The 26,028-nt window shown below is 44.0% G+C and overlaps 1 protein-coding gene across 5 annotated transcripts in view; it reads right to left on the bottom strand.

Annotated features, from left to right (window-relative positions):
- Positions 1 to 25,468, bottom strand: part of TNRC6C (trinucleotide repeat containing adaptor 6C) — a 56,580-nt gene extending 31,112 nt beyond the window's left edge. For 3 of the 5 annotated variants that reach the window (XM_065898114.1, XM_065898112.1, XM_065898115.1), the window contains exons 1-4: positions 25,150 to 25,468; positions 10,110 to 12,713; positions 2,937 to 3,152; positions 921 to 1,087 (exon numbers count right to left, since the gene is read on the bottom strand). In XM_065898114.1, the coding sequence (XP_065754186.1) occupies positions 921 to 1,087; positions 2,937 to 3,152; positions 10,110 to 12,495 (2,769 nt within the window). In that variant the 5' untranslated portion in view covers positions 12,496 to 12,713; positions 25,150 to 25,468. Of the gene's footprint in view, positions 1 to 920; positions 1,088 to 2,936; positions 3,153 to 7,900; positions 7,906 to 10,105; positions 12,714 to 25,149 lie in introns of those variants that run through there. The other 2 variants (XM_065898113.1, XM_065898111.1) reach the window with 2 other exon arrangements.
- Positions 25,469 to 26,028: the final 560 nt, after the last annotated feature.

The raw sequence follows: 26,028 nt of genomic DNA, 5'->3' as shown, positions 1-26,028 counted from the left end.
TTTTTAAAATTCTCTTACATTTTTCTCTTTCATGTTTGAATTCGTGATCTACCTGGAAGCTGTCTTGGTGCGCATCTGTGCTGTGGACCTCCCTTGATTTCTTCTGGAGGCTGTGCATCTGGGTGCAGAGAACTGATTCCCTGGGGAGTGCTCACACTTCCTGCTCCCAGGACCCCATTACCTCTCTTAAAAACCGAGGATCCTGGGCTTCCCTGGTGGCTCAGTGGTTGAGAGTCCGCCTGCCGAGGCAGGGGACACGGGTTCGTGCCCCGGTCTGGGAAGATCCCACATGCCGCGAAGCAGCTGGGCCCGTGAGCCATGGCTGCTGAGCCTGCGCATCCGGAGCCTGTGCTCCGCAATAGGAGAGGCCACAACAGTGAGAGGCCCACGTACCGCAAAAACAAAAACTAAAATAACCCAAGGATCCTAAAGAAGTTTTGTTTATATGGGTTGTATTTATTGATATTTACTGTATTAGAAATTAAAACTGAGAAATTAAAAAAACTGTATTAATTTGTTTAAAGATAACCATAACAAAGCCATTATATGTTAATATAACAATGTTTTTTAATGGAAAATAATTATATTTTTTAAAACAAAAATTTTTAGTGAGAAGAGTGGCACTGTCGTACCTGAATGAACATCTCCCTACTGTCCAGCTTCACAGAAGCACCTGGATTCACCCATCTGTTCTTGCCTTCGCTCTGCTGTGACAGCAATGGCATGTAGTCTCTGGAAAACCCCATTCTACGCTCGGCAGAGACCCGCCGAGAGGGCCTCAGGGCCACCAGGGTCCTGAGAGCACTCTGAGAACCTCAGATCTCTCTGTCACTATTACCTGGAGATACCACCTTGAAACTGAATGTTTTTAAGTACCACCACTGATTTTTAGAGTTTATTTCCTTTAGTGTCGCACGCACCTTTTGGAGTCCTTTTTTGGGGGCGTTCCCCCAGGAACTGCAGGAGGAGGTGCTTTCTTGGGAAGCGGCGTTGTTCCACATGCCCCCGTCCTCGTCTTCCCACTGACCAGCACCGAGGTTCGCATCGTCCCCGCCGCTGCCCCAGCCTTCTTGCATAGATTTTGAAGCTAGAAAGAGAGGGAACACGAATGTATCAGATTCACCATTCCCAAAGCAGACAATGGTGCCCTATAACATCATTTAGGGGGAGGCAGGACAAAAGGGGTGTACATAACCTACCTTTTACTACTTTGTTTCCCTTAGCCCTAAGAATTTAATTTTCCCTACTAGAAATGTAATATACATGTATATATGTACCTATTTTTTTCTTCAAACTTCAGCTATTTGTAGCCTGTGCTGTTCCAAACTCCTTTAACCAACTAGAAGTCATTTCGAAGCATGGACATTCTAACAGTAAATCCTGGAGGCTACTGAAGGTGGCAATCTCTGCATGATATGGAATGGCTGGTAAAATGCAGAGTCCTGAGAAACGTCACTATCCTCCCTGTCACGTGGTATGTCACGTGGACCAGTGCTCCCCCAACGCGACCATACCCGAGTTGCCAGTGGATCAGGAGAAATGCGGCAGGTCTGCGGTTGGGCCCAACAGTCTGCGCTTTTGACAAGCTCCCAGGAGATGCTCCCAGAATGACAGGATGGAGACAGCTGAGGCTATAGGCAGAGGGAGCTACAAGTTGAATACTGAGTTTCGATTTCAGGATATTATCTTTCTCCTTTCTTAAAATACAAAGCAATTCTTGGTATAAAAGTTACCCCAGGGCTTCCCTGGTGGCGCAGTGGTTGAGAGTCCGCCTGCCAATGCAGGGGACATGGGTTTGTGCCCCGGTCCGGGGAAATCCCACATGCCGCGGAGCGGCCGTACCGCAAAAAAAAATTACCCCAAATTTTCACTTCCTGGGGAATCTGAAGGACAAAGGTCAGGTGACAGTACTGTTACTAGAGTCTGTAAGACGATGAAGACATGAGGCTTACAAGGTGGACAGGCATATAATTAGGCCTCCAAGGACAAATTATTAAAAACAAATATACTACCCCAGTGCCTGAATCTAAATACCCAGGAGCTCCCCATCCTTTAGATGTATAACAAGAAGTAATATAAATGAAATAAATAATCCAGCAGAATGGTTGGTATACAGAGCATACTATCCAGTGTTAACAAAGTAACAAAATACTAAAACAATAAAGTTTCATTTTAAGATCTGAGACATTTAATGATGTCCAAAAAAAAAAAAAAAAAAAAAACCCCGAGCTTCTGCAGCCATGTGAACAATTAATTTTAATATCAGACTTAAATCAGCAAACATATTCATGCTCTTGTCGTAAGTATCACATTGCAAAACAGCCACACGTTACAGGATTCCACTTGGTAAACATGATCTGGTCATTTGTAAGGATGTACATTTTATATGTATACTTATCATACTTTCAGATAATGGGAGGAAAACACAGCATGGTTTTTCTCTTTAAGAAAAGAAAAAAAGAGAGAAGAAGCATAAACCTGGAGAATCTAAAGCAGAATTTTGTTTACTTGAAAGCAAAGCAAGTGTCAGACTGCTGTTAAGTAATGTATGAACCTAATCTCAAAAAGAAAAATGGCCTGCCTTATCCACCTTGCTCAGTGAAATAGCAAGTTTAAAGAGTTTGAATGGCAGGTAGGAGAACACTGCTGAAGAAGCGTGGAGGCTACTAACCATCAAGCAGCTATGCTTTATTGCTCTGATCCTTGTATTTATTTTTTTGTGAAAAGGAGAACATGGACTTCTGTTAAAAGCTCCCTTGTGTCCTTGTATCAGACAGGGCAAATATTTCTTTACAGTTTTAGTTTAACGTTAGACTTAAAAATGAGGAAAGCGTCCTAAAACACTAATTCTTAAAATTCAATGAGAAGCATCCCTCTAAACAGACGACCCGGGTCCATCTCGAACCGGCCAACCCAGGGCAGGAAGCACAGCTCACCTGGTTTGCACAGGGCTGGGGCGGCAGCGGGGGCGCCGGCTCTTCCAAACGTCACCGCCGGCTCGGTGGGCTGGTCCCCCCATCCGCTGCCGCTGCTGGGCGGCTTGCCCCATGCTGCTGTGCCGTTATCAACCAGGGTAGAAGGGGAGGATGGCTCTCCCCAAGAGTTTTCAGCCTTTGAATGAACATTAGGCATTTCTCCCCAGCCTGACGAAACTGAAAAGGGCACCAGGGGAGAGAGAAAACAATAAAAATGGAACACAGAGAGAAAGTAAAAATGGTAATTTCAAGTTCAAAATAATTTTGAGAGAATCTATCTTTAGGATGGCTTTTAGTAGAAAGCGAAAAGGAGACAATACTGAATCTAATCAGATTTGTTCAGTTTTTTTTAAAGTTGCATTTTTCTCACTCCTGACCCCTACCCACTTAAAAGTCCATTATATTAAAAACTATTCAATTCACAGTATTTGCAACATGATAGAGTTTAAAAGAATAGTTTAAAAACTACAGTTTAAGAAGTAGCTCTTTTACTTCTGGTATTATACACAACAACCTAAAAGAAATTTCATGTTACATTAATCTCTTATAAAAAAATTTACAAGTGGCAAATATACACTGAAAATTATTTTTGCTTATCTTTTGACCAACCATCAAAGACATATATCTGGGCAAAGAAGTGAGAAGATGGCAGATTAGACATGTACAAATAAAGTAATAATAGAGAACCCAGACAATTCTCAGGTACCAGCAGTGGGCTGAGAAAGAGCTGAGGCATTCATCTTTAAAGATGGGAACAGAGTGGAGGAATTATGGATAAGCGTGGTTCCAACAAACACACTGATTGCAAGTATTTTTTGCAAGAATTTTTCAGAATTCTTCTTTCATTCCTCCACCCAGTCCTGTTGCCATAGCATCCTGATCTGGGACTGGGATGCAATGAAACTAGATAAGGGTCCCTGATGAATCCAGAAGGTTATGGCATCACTATCTACAGGCACAGAAGAGGTCACGAGACCAGGCAACAGTAAGGATCTCCCCACCTTCTTTATACTTTAGTAAGAAAAACATTTTATGTTATATATGCAAACTTCACTTTTTCCGAATCAACCCAAATTCTGATCTTTTTGCTTTTGCCCATAAGCTCACTTGACACTACTGATAGTCACAATGACAGGTCATGTCACTTGTAGTCTTCATACAGATACAGTTTCTCGGAGACAGAACTGTGAATGTTTTAAATACTAACTGAAGAATAGAAAGCATAAAATACAAGTAGCCAACCACAAATTTTAAGTTATTTGGTTAAAATATGGATAGTACCATCTCCATTATGAAATTTATTAATTTTCTGACTAGAAACACCATGCGATCAGCTCCCATGATGCTTTACTCTAATAAAATGCAATAATATTGATTCACAATAAAAGTACATGCAACCTATGAATCACTTAAAACTACAAACTCTATGCTGAGTAATATATTATGTAAACTATTACCAATATCAGGAAGTTAGCCCTAACTGCTGTTGTTGGCAATTGCTAACTGTAATATTACCTATAATTACACATAAAACAATAACGCATTTTGGGAGGAGTTTTACAAATCGAAGGGACAAAATTAAATTAGGAAAATTAACACAGATGACAAAAATTATGGAAGTTTGGAGAAGATAAAATAATACAGGTGTTGCTAAAGGCCAATCAGCTATAAAAATACTGATTTAGGGCTTCCCTGGTGGCGCACTGGTTGAGAGTCCGCCTGCCGATGCAGGGGACATGGGTTTGTGCCCCGGTCCAGGAAGATCCCACATGCCGTAGGAGCGGCTGGGCCCGTGAGCCGTGAGCCGCTGAGCCCGCGCGTCCGGAGCCTGTGCTCCGCAACGGGAGAGGCCACAACAGTGAGAGGCCCGCATACCGCAAAAAAAAAAACAAAAAAAACAAAAAAAAAAACTGATTTACTCTTAGTAATTAAATAACAAATTCACCTAAAATCTGTCTGTCACCCTTATACTGCCATCTTTTTGAAATACAGTACTACAAATTATTTAAGTCAAAACTAAGAATAAGTGTTAAAACCCTGGTAATTATAGTTAAAGAGGTTTTAATTCCTGAGAAAGCAGCAGGAATGTCTACAGAGTATTTTTATATGGGAGGCAAACGGTCTGCAAGCAGCAGGTTCTAAAACCTTAGAAATAAATGGAAGAAGAATTGCTCACTCAGAAAAGCAAGAAAACAACATTTCCAGTTTAAGTTGATCTCTGGCAAGAAAATAATTTACCTACAAGGCCAAACTAACATACACATCAGAATGAGTGCACCACCTGACAACCGAGAGCCTCTGGAAGAGATGCTAAAAACCCAGGCACACCAGAACGTTTTGATGCAAAGCAAATATTTTCGGTAGCTAGGAGATAATTTCAAATACATACTACCAAAATAAATACGATCTCCACTTTTAATGTTTATTGCTCAAGTGAATTTGGTATCCCTGTTGTTAATAATTTTATAGAAGTTCTTTTAAAGTTGGGCTTAATGAGGCTGAGCAAATTTCTATCTTGCATTAAAACACTGATATTAAAGTTTTAAAAGATGGTCCATGGGATACAGGAGTCATTCCCCCCCAACCTCCCCCCTTTTTTTTTTTTTGGCCACACCGCATGCGGGATCTTAGTTCCCTGACCAGGCATCGAACCCATGCCCCCTGCGGTGGAAGCACAGTCTTTAACCAGAGAAGTCCCAATTATCTCCCTTCTTCAACTGAACAAACACAGTGCTGGGAATAAAATAACAACAGCAATGAGATGCTACCAGAATATGTAGCTTTCAGTCCGTTTTAAATATACAGTAAGTCCCCTACATACGAACGAGTTACGTTCCGAGAGTGCGTTCGTAAGTTCAACAAAGTTAGCCTAGGTACCCAACTAACACAATCAGCTATATAGTACTGTACTGTAATAGGTTTATAGTACTTTTCACACAAATAATACATATAAAACACAGAGAAAGAGAACATTTTTAATCTCACAGTACAGAACCTTGAGAAGTACAGTAGTCCCAGTACAACAGCTGGCGTACAGTACAAGGGGCTGGCATGGAGTGAACAGGCAAGAAGCGTTACTGACTGGAGGAGGGAGAGGAGGTGGGAGACGGTAGAGCTGAAGGATCGTCAGCAATAGGAAATGGAGAGCAAGCTGCACTTTCACTCACTCATCCTGGGCTTGAAGTAAAGACACTGCACGACTGTGCTCTATACAGCACTGTACAGTACAGTACACAAAGCACAGCCACTTGTAGAGGACGCACGCGCGTGACAACGTACGCCAGACATGTTGTTACCGAACCCAGGTCCGCTGCTCGCCACTCAAAAGCCAATGAAGAGGCCAGGCTGGTGCAAATGAAAGTTTGCTTTATTTCGGATGCTGGCAACAAGCGGGGAGCGTGGGGAGGGCGGACGCCTGTCCAAAGGCCGACTCCCCCCTCCCCCGACAATCAGGGGGCAACAGCTTTTAGAGACAGAGGGAGGGGGCTACATGTAGAAACAATACAGTCAGCTCTGACAGGCATCTTGAAATTGGTCATCAGTGGTCTGACCAGAGTCATCTGGATTGCTTTAGGTACTGTTAATCTTCAGTTCCAGGGTCTGTTTGTTCCCATTTCCTTGAGGCCAATTCTTGGAATTGTGGCAGCTTATGTCATGGCTACAGCCTGCTCAGCATGTAGATAACTTCTGCCACCTGGTGTGGGTTTCAGTATCTATAAGACAGCTCACAGGATACGGCTCAGAATACTATCTACAGCCACTGAGGAGGAAATAAAGGTCCTTGGCTATGTTTACTGACTAAACTATTATTATTTGGTCTCCTCTGTTTTCCTTTGTTTCTGCATTTTCTCACTTCTCTGATTAAACTAATTCTTTGGCCGAAGTTTTTGCACAGACAAAAGGCAGGCTGAGGACACGGTGGGAGGGGGCAAGGACCCTAGGGTCCTGTTCCGTTTCAATGTGAACTAATGTAATTGGACACGTGAACACACATTCACATCTTTGAAAGTTCGCAACTTGAAGGTTGGTATGTAGGGGACTTACTGTACATTCTTTATCTTTCTATCAGAACGGAGAAAACCAGGGTGCCCAAGTGCTGCAGGCCCAGAAGACTGGCGTGAAAATGAGCACAGAGCAGGTAAGAGGCCAGGAAACAGAACCTAGAGAAAGAGAATCTTCACCCGACTCAAAGATTCTCATCCTAAGCACTACAGATAGTTAAGTTGGGAGGTGGCATTCATTCGTTATTCCGTGAAATTAGAGATCAATGCTAGCTTGTTCCATGGATGCTACTTAGAGAGTTCTACAAGTGTGACAGCACTCCTTTTGGGGAAGAAAGGTTCAGTTAAAAAGTGACCACTTACAATTAAGTGAAGGAAAAATAAAGGACTGAAAATTTAATTGATTAGGCCTTTGAGTGCTTGCTATGCGCTTGGTATTTTTAGGTACTAACTTAAGTATTAACGAGATGGGAGTTTGTTCATAATGATGGCACGTAAGCCTAATGTAAATTTATTACAATGCTTGGATGGCTACTGGCTTATGGAGGGGCAGAGCACCAACAATTTTTCACATTTACTGCAGCAACAATTAATTCTTCACATTTGAAATCAAGATAGGTACTTAGAGTGAAGCTTTATGTGGAAGAGTTTGCTCAGTCAGATGCAAAGCAGCCCATAATTTTTAGAACGCCCTGTTTCTCGGGCATTTATTTGACACTTCTGTTCCAAAAACAGGGGAGTCTATCTGAGGGTTACAGATAAGGGTCCTTTTTAAAGCTGACCACGTGGTCTCAAGTTGCACAACAGCCTCTTAGGAAGAGCTGCCTTTGCCCGTCTTACTGGGTCATCACAGAGGGTAGGTATCAGAAACAGAAAAATAGGTTTTTATTTTAGTGCATTAATGCCGATTTTAAATGGGCTAACTCTTTCTTATCGATATGCTGTGTCGAGGGGCAAATGGCATCTTTGTCTCATTTTTCTATTCATTTTGAACTGAAGGTACCTAAAGTGAAAACCTTCATGTGTATCCGCAGGACCTGCACTGACAGGCATCTCCTCCTACTTCTTGAGCAGGACTTCTGATTCCCTGGTCCTCCTTCACGTCCAGCCCGACTTACCAAGTCCCTCAACACACAGGAAAGTATAAACAGCCTAACCAAACTGAAACCCAAGAAAAATCTCATACCCACACAAAGCACTGATGGCTCACAGCCCAGTCCTCTTTCAGTAACTACTGCGTGGTGCTTAAAGTAGAATTCCTCTGGCTGGAGGGGTCGGTGAGATCGATTTCTGAAGTTATGGTGTGAGAACAGTCATGCTCTAACTGCATCTTGCTGATTCACTCCATCTGCAGGTGACTCTACTTTTGAGTATCATTTTTATACCAAAGGATGATAAAAGAGCAATTGAGCTTCTAGGACAGGGCGGCTTGCAGGCAGGACAATGTCCTCCAGCTTCTGCTCTAAGGAGACTTAGAGAAACAGCACATGTGTTTTATCTACCTAGGGAGAGGATTCCCAAATCCAATTTCTTCCAAGTTTTAGTTCATCGAATGGGTGATACGCTTCTTCCGTGATTAACTCACACAATCTCTGCCTTTGGTTATGTTTGTGCCAGAAAACTAAACGATAAAGCAAATATAATATCATTAGAATAAGAATATAATGCAAAGTCAAGTCCGCTTCTGGCTGGGGCCTCCTCCAACCTCATGAGACAGCTACAGGGATTACCACCGGCACAGCTGAATGCCTGGCCAAGGGTAATGAGACCCATTTCCGAGGAGCTGAGGAGAATAGGTAGATAGGTATGTAGAATACGGATTACAAAATGTTCTGGAATAGGAGCGACATTAGCAGTACTCTTCTGGTTTTCTGATTGACATGTGGCACTATGTTTCACTTCCATCCACCGTGGGAGGACACAGCCCTAGGCAAGATATCATGACCCCACCATGTCACTGGTTTCACTCAGATCAAGCCCACAATGGCCTTCATATTTGACTAAATTAACCGGGTAGTTATCTTTCTAACCCCTCACCCCACCACCTCCCAATCCCTCTCAAATTATCTGTACGTCTTAACGAAACCCGACAAAGTTTAGGGGTGAAAGAAGCCGTCTCTGGAGATTCTCCCTTAATCTCACTGCTAGATTCAGAGTTTACTGTGAAGATAAGTTATTCATCAAATGTTTTATTAATTAATATTCAATGTTCTCCTGTGTCTGCAAATAGATTTTTAAGTGTCCCAGAATATTTATTTCTAAGTGCACGAGATAATCGGGCTGTACTTCAGGATCTGCTTTCACTTCCTTAGAAACGTAAGTAAGGGCTACGCTTGCAGGTCTGGCTCAGACTTACCCCAGGCCTCTGGGCAGAGCTGAGGCGGCGGCTCTGCTCCAAGCCAGCTGACACCACTTCACACCCTCCACCGCCAGTGAGACCCCGAGTCTGAGAAGGACTGGGAAGGGCAGCTTACCATCTCTGATCAAAAGGCAGGCATGGGGTATTTCTCTAGATTGTTACTGTACTGTGTCCCAGCTCCAGAATGGATCTGAACCTCCAGACCAATGACACTAGCAATCTCTCAGATTGGTATCCCCCAGTCCCCAAGCTCCTGGGTAATTCTAACAAAAGCCCTCTGGTGTTGAGAACCAGTGGTTTATCTCATAAGGAAGTGAAGACTTGGGACTTCCCTGGCAGTCCAATGGTTAACACTCTGAGCTTCCACTGCAGGGGGCATGGGTTCCATCCCTGGTCGGGGAACTAAGATCCCACATGCCGTGCCGTGCAGTGAGGCCCCCCCAAAAAAAACCAAAAAACAAAAAAGACTTTGTAATAAGTAAACACAAACTAACATCACGGTCCTCAATCTTTCCTAAGAGAACGTATTTCTTCTTCCCTCTCCTTTCTTTTGAAGGTGCTTAATGTTTTTTTTTCTTGAATTAAAAGCTATCAGAGAATCCTACTTAACTTTCTTCTCTTTGGGTGACATTCAATACGATATTGTAAGGTGAAGGGCACTAAAATCAGTTTAACGTTACTTGCTACAAAAACGCTAGTCGCGTATGTGTGCAAATGTAATGAGAATAAACATTTTTTCTTTGCCTCTAAAGGAACACACAGCCCCCCACGTACCTGGACCGAGCAGTGGCGATCGGTTCAGCTGGGCGCTGGCCTGGTGTGTCGGGGGCGCCTCGGCCACGTTTGCGTTGGTGCTCGCGGTGGTGGTGCTGGTGCTGGTGGTGGTGCTGACCGAGGCACTGCTCTGGATGCCCGGGTTGTTTCTGTCCCACATGTTTACAGTTTTATTGTTGTAGTTGCTCGGGTCGCCCCAAGCTGAGGTACCATCATCAATTTCCATTTTGCGTCGAATAGATGGCGGGGAAGGTTCCTCCCAGCCCGTGGCCTCACTGCTGTCCTTCTGTTTGACAGGGACCGGCCCCCCAATCCACCCTGCTCCTGTCTGTTTAACGGAAGTGGCTCCTCCCCAGTTCCTTGCGCTGCTGTCTTGGGGTTTGCTCGCCCAGTTCTGTTGCGGGCCGGGCTTTAAAGACTCTCCCCAGCTTGTCCCTGGATTCACCTTTGCATTTGTGCCGTTGCCCCAGCCACTGGTCCCAGACCTTGGAGCCTCATTCCAACCAGACCCTGATCGATTACTGTCAGCATCCCATCCAGAGCCATTTTTTTTCCCATCCCCCAAGTGTCCAAGGACAGAAGACGAGTCTGCCCAATCTCCCCCTCCTGCACTCCAGGCTGGATTCGATTTGTGTCCATCTCCCCAGTTCTGAGCTCTGGGTTTTTGAGGCTCACCCCAGGTGGGTGACTTGTCCTCCTGATTTACGGTCCCACTCCAAGCGTGGCCACTCTTGGCCGCAGCAGCATTATTAACAGCAGTAGAGCTTATCGTGTCCCCCCAAACCCCGGGGCCATTTGGCGCTTTGCTGCTGCTCTCTCCCCAACCTGTGTTTGCTGGCGCAGCAGCAGGTGGTGAGCTGACCCACCCCGATACTGAAGAGGTATTTGTACTGTTCATGATGGACCCATCGTTCTTCCCCCCTGAGTTTGAAGGCTGAGTAGCTGCACAACCCCAGGCCTCTGTCCCATTGTCATTCTTTCTCTCAGACCTCGGGGATTCTTCAAATTCCCAGGCAGTGTTTTGCTTTACTGGAGTCTGTCCCCAACCAGTATTAGACAGAACTCTTGGGTCAAGATCGTTCCTTGGCAATTGGATGTGCCCTTGGTCTAGAATCCCTTTGTCTCGCCTTCGGCCTTCTGTTCCTTCCCTCCCAGCGCTTCCTTCGTTGTGGCTGCCAGAACCGTCGCTGCTTCCTTCACTTGCTGTCGTTCCAGAAGATGCAGCTTTGGCCCAAGAGTTCGTGTGTTCGCTGCCAGGCTGCGTGGCAGGATTCTGGCTGCCGACACTAGGACTCTCCCACCCTGCTGATCCTTTCCCATTGATGTCGCTACTGGAATGCTGGTTTGGGGGCTTTCCCCAGTCCCCGTTCACCCCGTTAGAGGGGCTTCTGCTGGGGTGGCCCCAAGCTCCCGAATGGAGGTTACCGACGCCATGGTTGCCACTGCCCCGCCCCCAGGCGAGGATGCCAGGACCAGCAGGAGGTCCCGAATCCCACGCGTTCCCTCCGTTTCCCTCCTTGTGCACAGCACTGCTGGAGCCATTCTGCTCAGCACTTGATGCCGAGTTCACAGTGTCGCCATTCCCCTGATTGAACCCAGAACTGCTATTTCCTGTGGCAGGGTTACCTGGGGACAGTCCCCACACAGAACTGCTGATTCCTTCACTGCCACCCCCACTGACTTGAGAAACTGATGATCCGTTAGCACCAGGAAGGCCTTGCAGGTGGGGCGGGATGATGGCCCCCATACCAACAGCCATGCCCCAGTTTGGCAGTCCGTTTGTCTGCACTGCATTGATAGGGTTTGGTGAAGAGTTCAGGGGGTTAGTGTTATTTGGTCCATCAGTGTTAAGGTTCTGAGGTTGTACGCTGAAAGACACATTCTGAGAAGTGGACGTTTGTGGTTCTGTGCTCTCTTGCGGCAGCAAGTTTCCCCAAGCACCTAAAGTGCCTGCTGGGTTCCCATTCTGGTTGCCCATGTTTTGACCTATGGCACTGACTGGACCGCAAATACTGGAAGGGTTGCCTGTCGCCACAGTTCCTTCATGTCCAAGTACAGGCCAGGCAGCTGGGTTGGCATTGGGATTAAGGTTAAGATTAATGCCAGCATTGGAGTTGGAAGCACCCCAGCAATTCTGACTTCTCCCATCTCCGATCATGTTGTCCATCTTTCCATCCCCACCACTGAGGGAGCAGTGAGCCAGGCCGGAGCTGGAGCCTGTGGCTACGCCCCACACTCTGGCTGCATTTCCATTACCGTTTGCTCCCCCCGCCCCAAGGGCACTCTGATTAGAAGGGCTTTGGACGAGTGCGCCGTTGGTGCCATTATTGCCGTTCGTCTTCTTGGTATGTCCAGTGAAGCTGCCCTGGGCACTCCCTGTAGCCATGCTACTGTTCTCTGAGCCACAGCTGGAGGTACAGTCAGTGTCTGTCGTACATTCTGAGGCAGATTCAGCCTCTGTTCCCGGGATGGAAGGCCACGCCTCCTTATCGGTCCTGTCTATTATCACTTTATCCCAGCTGCCGTTGGCTTCGCTCCTGTAAGTGGGCTGCTGTCCCCAGTGGGAACTTTCATAGTGCTCTGCCAGCCCACTGTGGCCGATTTCTGAAAAAGATGAAACAAGTTCAAAGTCAGATTCTCCTCCCACTTATCGCTGAATCAACTGTTAAAACTAGTCTTTGGGGGAAGCTCTTTATTTCGAGTTTTCAATTCTGAATGACAAATACTAAAAAATGACTTCAAGAAAAAAGTTATTTGTCTTCTAAGTAGCTCCCATTCAAAAAAGAGTTAACGCTTCTAAAATTACTTTAATTCTTACCACTACACCATACTATTGAGAAGAGTCACAATGCACGTTAGCCCAGGAGCAGCTCTGAAAGCATCTGTAGTAAAGAAAGTGGCTTAACTGGAAGCAGTTTGCAATCTATGGGACTGTGCAACACCTGTGAATACTCAGCTTCTGGGAAACGCTGGCTACAACACTGAAGCTCCCATGGATGCTGAGTGCAATTTGCAGTTCTTTTCAAGACTTCTAATGACTCATAGTATTAGATAGAAGTTACACAGCTCATTTGGTAGAAAAGAATTGTAAATGTCCCACAGAATCATATAACAGAACCAATATTTTGGGGGTGGGGGATGGAGGGAGAGAGAGAGAAGTGGTTTTAGAAAATGATCTCTCATGTTATCAAGGGTACAAGAGTTAGAACGACTTGATTACATTTATACTACTTTATCTGTTATTACCAGGGATTATGGTTTATCCTGGTTTCCTGTGCATTAATAAAAAATATTCTCAGCCCTATATCTGGTATCTTCTCGGATCTCTATGGATTCCTTCTACATTTGCTTTCTACTTCCTTAATTTAGCCTTTTCTTTGGAGATCCCCAGAATAACTTTATACGATATCTTCTATAGTATTTATATCTTTTCACTCTTAGGATCCTTTTAAAGAAGCTAGTATTTGGTATCTGTTATTTACCTCCTTTAATTTCCTAATTTTTTGAGTATTTCTAACATTGCAATCAAACTTATATTCCAACGAATTTTCCAATAGACTTCATTCGAAGTATGCATCACTCAAGACCTCACACAGTTTAGAAATCGTTGACAGAGTTTCTTTAAATAGTATGATATACAGATAATTGCAATGAAATATTTCTCTCTTTTAGAACATTTTCATTATTATGTTCTCTGCAAATTAACTTCAACAAGAAATATCTTACTCATGGACAGTCAAACTGGGTTCCCCCCGCAATCTCTTTTATAATTTGATGGAGCTAAAAGAGGAAGTATTCAAAGAATTATCACCATCACTAGAAAGAACATACCAAAACTAACTTCAACCTTAAAAAAAACCCCAAAACCAATGACTTCTGTTGCCTGATTTACAACGAATGTAATGAATGTATCAGCTCCACGCTCTAACCAACTGAGCTAACTGGCCGTGACTGAAAGGAACGCAATGAATTTAGAAGGATGGTCTAGGTGACTCTAAAGTAGGCAGGTAGGTACTTCCCTGGCAGTCCAGTGGTTAAGGGTCCGTGTTCCCAGTGCCGGGGGCATGGGTTCGATCCCTGGTAGGGGAACTAAGATCCCATATGCTGCATAGAGTGGTCAAAAAAAAAAAAAAAAAAATCAACTGTGTCGCTTGTAAGAGGTTTTTATTCTTCTTTTTAAAAAATGTTTGGCAGCATTGGGTCTTCGTTGCCGCGCACAGGCTTTCTCTAGTTGCGGCGAGTGTGGGCTTCTCATTGCGGTGGCTTCTCTTGCTGCAGAGCACGGGCTCTAGGCGCGTGGGCTTCAGTAGTTGTGGCGCACGGGCTTAGTTACTCCGAGGCATGTGGGGTCTTCCCAGACCAGGGCTCGAACCTGTGTCCCCTGCATTGGTAGGCAGATTCTTAACCACTGCATAACCTGGGAAATCCGAGGCTTTTGTTCTTAAGAAAATAAAGAAGTAAATATTTTTTAAAAAGTAGGCAGGTAATTCCAGGTGAAAACTACAAAGGGAAAATGAAGATAGGCAACAGAAAACTTTAGGTATCTAAATTACCATAAAACAACGAAGTTCTTTATTGCCAAATATTGATATTAGGGGTTGGCTCTGCTACCCTGGTTTATGACAATTTCCTCTGTTAGTTTTGCCTATACTATAAAAACTAGCTAATGTAACAACCAATTTAAAGAGATCAACGAGGGCTTCCCTGGTGGCCTTCAAAATAAAGAGATCAATGAGCCACTCATCATTTAACACTGAAAATAAGACCAAGTTAAAAAACAGAGATTATCCCTAAATGCTCATTGACAGATGAATGGATAAAGGTGTGGTACATATGTACAATGGAATATTACTCGGCCATAAAAAGGAATGAAATTTCGGGTCACTTGTAGAGACATGGATGGACCTAGAGACTGTCATATAGAGTGAAGTAAGTCAGAAAGAGAAAAACAAATGTCATGTATTAATGCACATATGTGGAATCTAGAAAAATGGTACAGATGAACCAGTTTCCAAGGCAGAAACACAGACACAGACGTAGAGAACAAACGTATGGACATCAAGTGGGGAAAGGTGGGATGGGATGCATTGGGAGAATGGGACTGACATATATACACTAATATGTATAAAACAGATAACTAATGAGAACCTGCTGTATAGCACAGGGAACTCCACTTCGCTGTACAGCAGAAACTAACACAACACTGTAAAACAACTATACCCCAATTAAAAACAAACAAACAAACAAAAACCAAAGATTATCACTTTTTGTCAGCAAACCTACCACAGTTCACTCTCCCTCGGTCTTGCCTCTGCAGGGACAAGGTTTACCCAAAGGCAGGCCACCTACCTCTTGACTAGGAGAGCACTCACTGCAACCTACACCCAGGAGTAGCCGGTTACCAGCCTGGCCTAGCAAGGTTTTATATCCATAATGCTTGCCACATATTAGGCAACCAATAAATGTTTGTTGGACAAACGAAAGAATCAATGTATAGAACCAAATATGAGTTTAGCTAAAGCCACCAATTAGCTGAACAATCTGAAGCCATTTCTCACTCTACAAAGACGGCGACGGACTAACCGCCTAAGCCCTAAGGTTCTCAGCTCTAAAATCTGTAACCTAGAGTTTATATACACTACATAAGAATCACACACAAAAATACCTAGCAACATAGGTGACACTGTCGATCTCAACTACAATATTGGAGAGAAGATTTTTTTTCTGGTAAAATATAATTTTCCATTTTAACCATTTTTGAGTATATAATTCAGCAGTGTTAAGTACATTCATTTTGTGAAACCATCACCACTATCCCTCATCCCAAGATGAAACACTATACCAGCAATACACCAGGGTTCCAATTTCTCCACATCCTTGCCAACACTTGTTATATTCTGATTTTTGAATAACAGCCAGCCTAATGGGTGTGAAGTGGTATCTCATTGTGGTTTTGGTCTGCTTCTCCTTAATGATTAGTAATGTTGAACATCTTTTCACATGTAAAGCATTTTTATAATCAAACTGATTTATTTCATTTAAAATGAACAATCCAAGAACTACATTGTTTGCATATAAAAAACCCATAAAACCCAATGAGTTTTCAATAAATAATGTAAAACAATTCCAAAATATGCCATCCTCCTACTCAGATGGTTTTGTTTTGGAATTTTCTACAAATATTTATAATCAAAACATAAAACTGTAAATAGTAAATATTATTTAATTTCTGACATTATGAGATGATAAAATGTAGGAGCAATGTTGTTGCTTGTGAGAAAAATAAATGTAGATCATTACATTTTGAGCTATATAACATCCTACATAACATTTTACAAGATAAAATAATTTATAAACTTCTCGAGAGAGGGTAAGGCAAGTAATGAACTTAATACAGTAACGAGGGGATTCCCCGGCGGTCCAGCGGTTAGGACTCCACACTCGCAATGCCGAGGGCCCGGGTTCAATCCCTGTTTGGGAAACTAAGATCCCACAAGCTGTGCAGTGCAGCCAAAAAAGAAAAAAAAAAAAAAAAATACAGTAACTAAACCTGAAAAGGGGAGATGGAAAACAAGGAGGAGAAAAATTACATGAAAAACACTGAATCAACATGCTGATAAATACCTGAATTCTCTACTTTCACGGATAGTCCTCTGCCCTTAGAGCTTTACAAGAGCAACAAAGGGCCAAGGACCAAAGGCTAACGTTGCAATTAAGGAGATAATCCTGTGAGAAAAAGGATTTTTTTCATTCACGTAAATTTTAAAAATCCCAAATCTCATGAAAAATATTAGTCATTAGGTTAAAAAAAACACACACATCCATAAAGGTGTATCAAGGGTATGTAGCGTCGCCGTGCAGCCTGGGCTCTTTCTAACAAGTGTGTCTGTTTGCTGAAGGGATGGCCCCCACAGTGATCAAGTTCCACCGCTCAGTCCTTCCCTGGGGTGAAGAGGAAGAGCTCAAGGGCAGCAGAGCCAGCTCAGCACCAACGAGGCAGTGCTGGCAGGAGCCCCAGCACCCGAGCCGACAGAGGGCAGGATGAAGTCTCGCCTGTGCGTTTACACACTGGAGTCTCTAGGACACTTTCACTTACTACGACTGGATTCTCCTATGAGAATCTCGGAGAATTTCTAACTGTCTCCCCCAGACCCATTCCTGCTTCTCTCCAGTCTCTTCTCAGTAATGCACCAAATAGTCTTTCCAAATGCACCTCCAGCAGATCATGAATGCCTACTCACACACTTCAAAAGGTTCTTAACATCAAACCTACGAGGTATCACCTCACACTGGTCAGAATGGCCATCACTGAAAAGTCTACAAATAATAAACGCTGGAGAGAAGAAAACCCTCACACACTGTTGGTGGGAATGTAAATTGGCGCAGCCACTATGGAGAACAGTACGGATGTTCCCTAAAAAACTAAAAACAGAGTTACCATATGATCCAGCAATACCACTCCTGGGCATATACCCAGACAAAACTATAATTGGAAAAGATACATGCACCCCTATGTTCATGGCAGCACTATTAGAATAGCCAAGACATGGAAGCAGCCTAAATGTCCACTGACAGAGAAAGAAGATATCATATGATATCACTTGTATGTGGAATCTAAAAAAGTTATACAAATGAACTTATTTACAAAACAGAAACAGACTCACAGACATAGAAAACAAACTTAAAGTGACCAAAGGGGACGGGGGGAGGGATAAATTAGGAGTTTGGGATGAACAGATACACACTACTATATATAAAATAGATAAACAACAGGGACCTACTGTAGAGCACAGGGAACTATATTAAACTATAATAGGGAACACTGGAGTAAGGGCAGTTCTGGGAAGGAGAGAAGAAAGGGAGATGACGGACTGAGATCCAGACATATTGAGTCTGGGGCGGCTGCAAGACCTCTGAGCGGATCCGCCCTCAGTCCTGGGAGAAGCAAGTCAGAAGCTCAGACGTTAATGTGCACCAGCAGTCTCTCCGTGTGGACTCACGCATCCTCACAGGTGCTTCATCCAGCTCCTCAAAAGGCCATTAGCACCGCTCTTCTCCCCTCTTCACTCCCCTCCATCACCTGCTTCAGTAGCTCGATCAAGTGGGGGCTACATCCAACAAGCACTGGGGAATCTATGTGTTGTCATCCACTCAACAGGACGCTTTTCTCAAAGGCGAGAATGTGTCTGCAAGTGGTGTATGCCAGGAGACCAGCGCTCCTAACTCAAAGGTGAGCTAAGTGTTCTGGAACTCGGTACACATGGTGGGAAAGGAGACGAGAGAGAGAAGGCTAGAGGAGAGGAGATAAAAGAGGGAAGGAGGTGAAAGCATGAGATGAAATGTCCCCCTGGGAATTCCCTGGCAATCCAGTGGTTAGGACTCGGTGCTTTCACTGCTGTGGCCCTGTGTTTAATCCCTGGTCAGGGAGCTAAGATCACTCAAGCTGTGTGGTGTGGCAATAAAAAAAAAAAAGGAAGAAAGGAAGGAAGAAAAAAAGAAATGTCCCCCAAACACCAAGGGAGTTTTACTGAACGGGTACTTACACCTGTGTTTTGGCACAGAAGGTATAAAGGACAGGGGGTCACTGCTACTAAAGGAACCTAAAGGAGAAGCTCAATTCTCACCAGTGCACGGAACAGCTCAAGTCCATTTTCAGGTGAGGACTTCTGTCCTAAGCTTGCAAAGACGGCCACCCTTATATAAGGAACTATTTGGAGGGGCTTCAAGTGAGGCTAACAAGTTAATCTGCTATATACACTTATATGTGTTATTACCATGTAAGCCACTAAAAATATTTTTCTACTTAAGATGTTTTTAGTTGTAATGGAAACAGTGGATAAGGAAACAAAATGAAAGAGACAAATATTACGATGCCTTTCATTGTAATTAAACTTCAAGAACACCAAAATGATATACGGATTTTTCCAAGATAATACCACAGCTGGGGGTGTTTACAGGGTCAAAATAAACATTAAATACATTAAAAACCGAAAAGTTAAGGCTAAATGGTAAAAATTACTCTATGCCGTGGTTCTACAATTTGATTTCCGGCCTTTGCTCCTTAGTGTTCCCAGTTCTGGTACATTAAAGAAAGCTCTAGCCCCAGGATCTTTCTTTACAGGGTCCTCTCCTCCTACAGTTTGGGGCCCCGTACAGAGTCTGTTCCTGTGTGACTCTAGTCACAGTGTCCTCCGATGACAGTTCCCTGAGACACTCACATTCTGCTGAACAAGCAAGTTCAACAGCCCTACCGATACTGCACAGATGAACAAGACCTCGTCTCCCCTCAGAGAACTTTCTGTGCCGAGACAAGCATGATATGCACAAAGTGCCACTCTTTGCTCTAGTTTTTTATTTTCCTTCTTTCACTTTATCTTGTTTTCTCATTTTTTCCTTCTCAAAAAGTTTTAAAATGGGAATCAACTGTGTCCTATGTACTTTAATATATAAAAAAAAAATAGTTTGGGGACTTCCCTGGCAGTCCAGTGGTTAAGACTTGGAACTCTCAATGCAGAGGGTGCTGGTTTGATCCCTGGTTGGGGAACTACGATACCACATCCTGCACAGCCAAAAAAAAAAAAAAAAAAAGTTTGAACACATAAATGCATTTAAAAGCTGGAAAGGACTTGAAAACTAGAAAGCAGAAAGTTATGATTTTAATGCAATATTTTTGATTTTCAAATATAGACTTAAGTTGATTTGAAAATACCACTCACCGTCTTCTTAGTGCAGTGGTAAAAACCAGACAACAGAAAACAAAGAGCAGAACCTACTTTCCCAAAACACAAAGGAGTTAAACCTAAAGCCACCTCGGAAAAATTAGGCTTTCCCCACTCCCACCAGCCTTTCCCCACTCAGACTCCTTTAAAGTCTTCTGTGGGTATCTGAGGAGCACAGCACACTATTTGACTAGTTCTGTTCTGGGGAGCCCCTAAAGTCTCTCCTCTCTTGCCGCTCATCGTCATCATCACCGACACCACCATCACGTGAACAGCATCATCACTCCCACCATCACCACCACCACCACATATTCTGACACTAGAATTTATCCCCAAAATGAAAACGTGTTACATTTTTAAGGCTATTTACTCTATGTTTAAAGCACACCATTCTTCTTGGGAGAATTTATGACTTCAAAAATATTTGAATAACATGCCTTTCATAAACCAAAGTCTCTTGACTGTGCTATCGATTCAAAAACCCATCTTTTAGTTATAGTCTAAAAGACTCTATGAGAAATTTGTGAAATGACTGACTTCTGGGAACAGGCATTTCGAGATGAACGAAAGCTCTAAAATAAACCAAGACTGAATTCTCTTGTAGGTTATTCTCAACTCTCCAGGATAAGCCCACAGGAACTGTTAAAGGCTAAAATCCACGCGACTGTTATGCAGCAAGTTTGAGAGTTTATACATAAGTCTTCCTATCCCTAAGACGTCACATATTTCATAGCACTTTCAAGTTCTACGTATGTCCACACATATTAAATTAACTGAAACTTACAAATTACATCTGTTTTACAGATGGGGAAACAGAGGCTCAGAGGCCAGATTTGGAAAAGGTGTTATAACCAATAACCAGTAAGGACTGAACAGAAATGCCTATCTTCAGGATAAAATTCCAGTGCTCCTTCCATTACAACATTCTATCACCAAATGTTAAATTCACTTTTTCCCTGCTGTTTGAATGGTTTACACGTTCTAAAAATAGGTGTCTCTATAAAAATGTAAGTAACATAAACAGTCTTAGGTGATTAAAAAGGATCACACGATAGCATGGTTTAAAGAAAAAAGCTTTCTTTTTTTAAATTCCAAAATGTTACCATGTAAAGATAAAATTTTCAAGAAAAAGTGTTTAACAAAGAGCTTCCTGAAGCTACAGTAAGCGAGCTTTTAATTAGGTATCAAATTAATCAGATAGGGAAGTGTGGACAAGATTTACTCAGAAGTGCGCGGGATGCTTAATTATTGCTAACGCTGACAAACAGTGCGTAGTCCATTCTTTCTCACCGCAGTCCTTTTAACCGAAATGACAGAATAATAAATTGTAAAGTCATTCCAAATGCCTTCCATAGTTGAAAACACATGAGTGCTTCGCTTACTGATAACACACAGTCCTCGGTTTCAAGGGGCGGGATCAACGAAACCACCGTTTTCAGCTTTGGAGAGAACCGAAGCCACCTCCCTCTCCACTGCCTTGAGTGTGCGTAAAAATCTTGTGGAGAGAGTGCTCTGAGTTCAGAATTCCGTCACTGGACAGACTCCGAGACATCTCCTCCGTCAACTTCTATCAATGGAAGGCATTATGAAATGCAGAACCAAGTGAAAGGTTTACTGCAAACAATAATGAAAGTGTCCAGAGGAAAACGCTTATTCCCTTGTTTTTCTGCAAAACGGCAGGAAACGAGGCTGCTTCCTCCGCGGTCAGACCCTGTGAGAGGCACTGCCGAGCGGGGCGGCCCCGGGGGCGGCGGCGCGGGGCCCGGAGCAGCTCCATGCTCAGCGGCGGGGGCGCCATCTTAACGCGTCGTCTGCGCGCCCCTCGCGCCCCGTCCGAGGCCCGGGAGAAGCAGCTGCTGTCTGCTCCGTGTCGGCTCTGTTTCTGCGGCTCTGCGGGCAGCGGGGGCGAAAGTACCTGCGGAGAGGGGCCGCCCACCCCCTGGAGACGCTACCTTGCGCGCCGAACGCCCGGGCGCCCGCATCTAGGGCAGCGCGGGTTCCCAGCTCCACCCTGTCGCCGCGCCGCCCCGGGCCGCCGGCTGTCGTCACCGGGAGGCTCCGTGCTGGCTGCGCCCGGCGACCTGCAGGCGCCCGCGGGGCAGGAGCTGGCGTTGCCCTTCCCTTCCCGGGAGGGAGCCGATCACCCCCTCCCGCGGGAGGGGCGGGGGGAGGCATCGGCGCAGAGGACTTGAAAGCTCTGATTATCTAATTGCATATGACACTAAACCGATCTTCCTGCCTCTTAAAATTCGTTCAATTGTCACAACCATTTTCACTACAGGACCCAGTTACAGCAGCACCAGAGCCACTTTTCCTCCGTTTTTTGAAAGTCTGCCAAAAGAGCAAGGGCGCGTTGCCCATTGGCTGCATGCAAATAAACCGCTGCTCCTTCCTACTCCTTTGTGTTCCGTTCCTTCCTCTTTCCCGCTTTTCCTGAACACACACTAAACGTTCGGCATACCAACACTAGCTATAATTTTCTAAATGAGCCCCGTATGTAAATTGGCACGTGTCCAACTTCTTTCCTGCTTCTATCTACAAAAGATCTAAGTAGCAAACACTACCGCGTATTAATCCAAGCCTCAGTTTATGAATGTACAAAGTAGCCACCAAAACAACACATTGTTCTGCCTTAAGCGCAGCGAGAAAGAGTTTTTTCTCTTTTAAAAAAGATAAAAGCTCTCAAATGTTTCAAGCTGGAGTTATACTGCAGGTTGGCAAAAACACAGTCTGAATAGAAAATAACATTTTTCTGGAAGCTTAATAGGGTGAATCACTACACATATACGACTATATACACTTATCAGTTAAAATTTTTGCCAGTTGGCTAAGTGACAAGGTCACACAGGGGTCGTGGGTCTGGAAAACGAATCGGACCTGTCTCTTGACCACACTGCCACACTGCCTCCATGCCCGGGGGCATGGTCCCTGTGCTGATTCCACTAGGCCATGGGACGGCGTCCCAGCAATGCTTTGCATTGACAAAATCAAGCGAGATCTTTGGAAGCGGGTTTGAGTTGGAGATTCCAGGGAAAGGACCTTAGAAGTCTCATTTTAGGTGAGAAATGGAAGTACTGGCTGTGGCATAATCAGTGCCGGCTGCCAGGACTTCCCCTTCAGTTCAGTTCCTTTCACTCTGCTCAACTAGCCGCACAGAGGAGGTTCGGACACTGTCCTTTTAGGATACAATACAGGTTACACAGTATACAGTGAGTGTGAGGCTGCATGTTGCGGACGAATGGAGTATCCTACAGCTTCAAGAGGAGCTTGAGGACAGAAATACTCAAGGGGCTTCACGGAGGGTGGGTGACTGTGATTTGCAGACAGAAAGGGGCAGGGCGATCAGGTGTGTGCATGTGCTGGGAAAGGCAACACTGAGTGTGGCCTATTTGTGAAGCCACACGGAAACAATCCCAATCAGAACGGAAAGCAGGACCCGGGGACGGAAGGAAACATGCTGGCTGGACAAGGCTGGGAAGGGCACTGAGCCAGGCAGAGAGACGGAGACTGCATTAGGAACTAGGAAACCAGGACAGGTTTCCGAAGGGACCTCTGAAGCTGTGATACCAGAGACTGCTGGTGAAGAGATGAAATTGGTGTAAAACAAAGACTTTTGCTTGGGAGCCAAAAAAATCAATCATTTCTTATTTTATTAATATAAATTGATTCCATTTCAAGATGTTTTTATGTATAAAATGATGATTTAGTCTTCAATGTATGTATTTTAAAAAGTACAAACAACTAGGAATAACTTTCTGGAGAGGGATATTATAATTACAGAGCCAGATACTTTCTTAAAGAATATTACTTTCATATAAAATTTTACTGAATCAATTTCTTGATTACTTTCTCCTTATCTAAGAAGATACCAGTAACATTTCGCACCTCTCGCATTTGGTGAGAACACTGATGCAAGACTGCCAACTAATCTTATAACAATGAGATAAGCCCAGAAATAAGCAGGGCTGTTACACTTCTTTTTCAGTTTTTCTATATAAGCGTCTTAAATCAACACCCCAAGCTATACAGGTCTGACTATACAATCTTTGTCTCTGTTAAGATTGGTCGGAGAACCGTATTTCAGTGTGGAAAGTAACCATATGTTTGACTATAAACTGGTTGCAGTTAAGCAGATGGGATTATATTCAGTGAATATATTTGATCATTTCTTTTCTTCCTAGCTTTTTGCTGAAAATCACTGACCTACATCGCCTCTACCAGGAATTTAGCAGATGAAAGTAAAGACTATTTGAAGAGACATGGCAAAGCTGTCTAAAAATATTTGTTTCAAATAAAACCACAAAGTCATGGTTTTGAGAAATTCTGCTATAAATACTTCGATGTCATGCTGGAATTATTCCCCATATAAAAAGGCAGCACATGAAGGAAAACAAATATTAATATGAATTGTGACATGTTTCTTTTAAATTCTGATGTAACACAAGAAGCCTCCTTGACTCTCTGATTACAGACCTGAATTTCACTACCATCAGCAAATACGCTTTCGATGCCAGAACCATTGCCAATTGTTAGTTAAATTACTTGAAACGTAAAGATTTAAGAAAATCAGAGATTCATGGCAGTCAAACACATGTACTTTGCTCTTCCAAAAATTTCCCAAAAACTCCAGTAAATAAATTTTTAAAAGTGTAAATCCATGAGGTCAAGAAGATGGGAACAGGAGAGAGAGGAGATGAGAGATGCTGACATTCTGGGAGCGGAAAAACAAATGAGCACGTGGCGAGCTCTCCTGGGAGCCCAGAGAAAGTTATCGTTGACCTGCAGGCAAGGACACAACAAGCAGCAGGCGGCGCAGAGCCCCAGACACCGCAGGGGCCGAGCACGGGGAGACAGCAGGCAGGGTTGCCTCAAGATGCTTGAATAAGTTCCTGAGAAACACCGCTCCCCATAAAATGCTACTACCTCCCTGCACAGAAAGTATGTGTGCAGTCATGAGATACCCTAGTAACCTGAGGGAAAAGGCTTTTATTTTGAAGTGTTCACTGCAGGGTTCTAAAGCATCTGCCTTGACAGATTTCTATGTACTGACATATACCTTTAGTTTCTGGTGAGCAACAAACTTAGCTGAAGTAGCTAATGCCATCTGAAAGTGTATGAGGAACAATATAAATAAGTAGGGGGAACTAGAAGTAAACCTTAAAATCTAATTGAAATGAATCAAGCTATCATCTAGCTAGCTAACTTTACTAAGTGTATAGTAAACATGGATCAAAATATGTCCATTTCTATTTCTGGGCAGCAAGTTGAAAGTAGCAAACCAGTTCTCAGATAGAAAGAACGCCGGGTTCTGTGCGGTTTACCTGGCTGGGGCTTGCTGGGGTGCGGCTGTGCTCCGGCTCCAGGCAGCGGGGGAGGGCTCAGCCCTGCAGGCCCAGCACCCTGGGTGGGGCTCACGCTGGTCAGAGACCCCGTGGGCAGCGGCTGACCTCTCTTTAACAGCTGCTTCTGTTCTTGCTGGCGGAAGCGTGGAGGCACCTCGCGAGGCAGGTAACGGGATGCAGCTGGCTGCTGGCCGCCGGCAGACGCACGTTTGCCATTGCTGCTGCTGGAGGGAGTGCTGGTGGAAGTACTGGTACTGGTCCCGGCAGGTTGGAGCTGGCTTGAACAGGTCTTAGTAGGTTCTGGCACTAGAAGGAACAAAAGGAAAAGACCCCAACACTTTAGTCATCACCTCCTTCAACCCAAACCAAAGAAAACAAAACCAAAAACTGAGAAAGAAATGACAATGGAGAGCTTTGGAATCGAACTGCACGAAAGCCCAGAGTTCCAGGCTTGAGACCCAGTTGTCCTATAAATGAACCTCGATCCTGAGCTGTAGCTCCTGGCTAGTTTCCTCATCTATAAGACAGGTGATCACGCTGGGTTAGAGCAGCAGCTCTTCAGCTTGAGCTGGAGTCACGTTAAAGGCCTGATTCCTAGGACCCGCCCGGGGAATTCACTTGGTTGGAAGGGAGGGGAGACTGCAAATCTGCATTTCTAATAAGTTCCCAGGTGAGGGTGATGCCCCGGGTCCTGGGCCCACACTTTGAGAACCACTGCTCTAAGTCTGTGCTTCTCAGATTTAAGGGATCATTAGATGTCCATGAATTTATATATATTATTTGTTTTAATTCTGAAGACAATCTGAAAAAAAGTGTATATATATATATATATATATATATATATATATATATATATAT

Source organism: Phocoena phocoena, chromosome 19 (assembly GCF_963924675.1).
Source record: "Phocoena phocoena chromosome 19, mPhoPho1.1, whole genome shotgun sequence".
Taxonomy (NCBI): Eukaryota; Metazoa; Chordata; class Mammalia; order Artiodactyla; family Phocoenidae; genus Phocoena; species Phocoena phocoena.
This window is presented reverse-complemented; position numbering and strand designations above follow the sequence as displayed.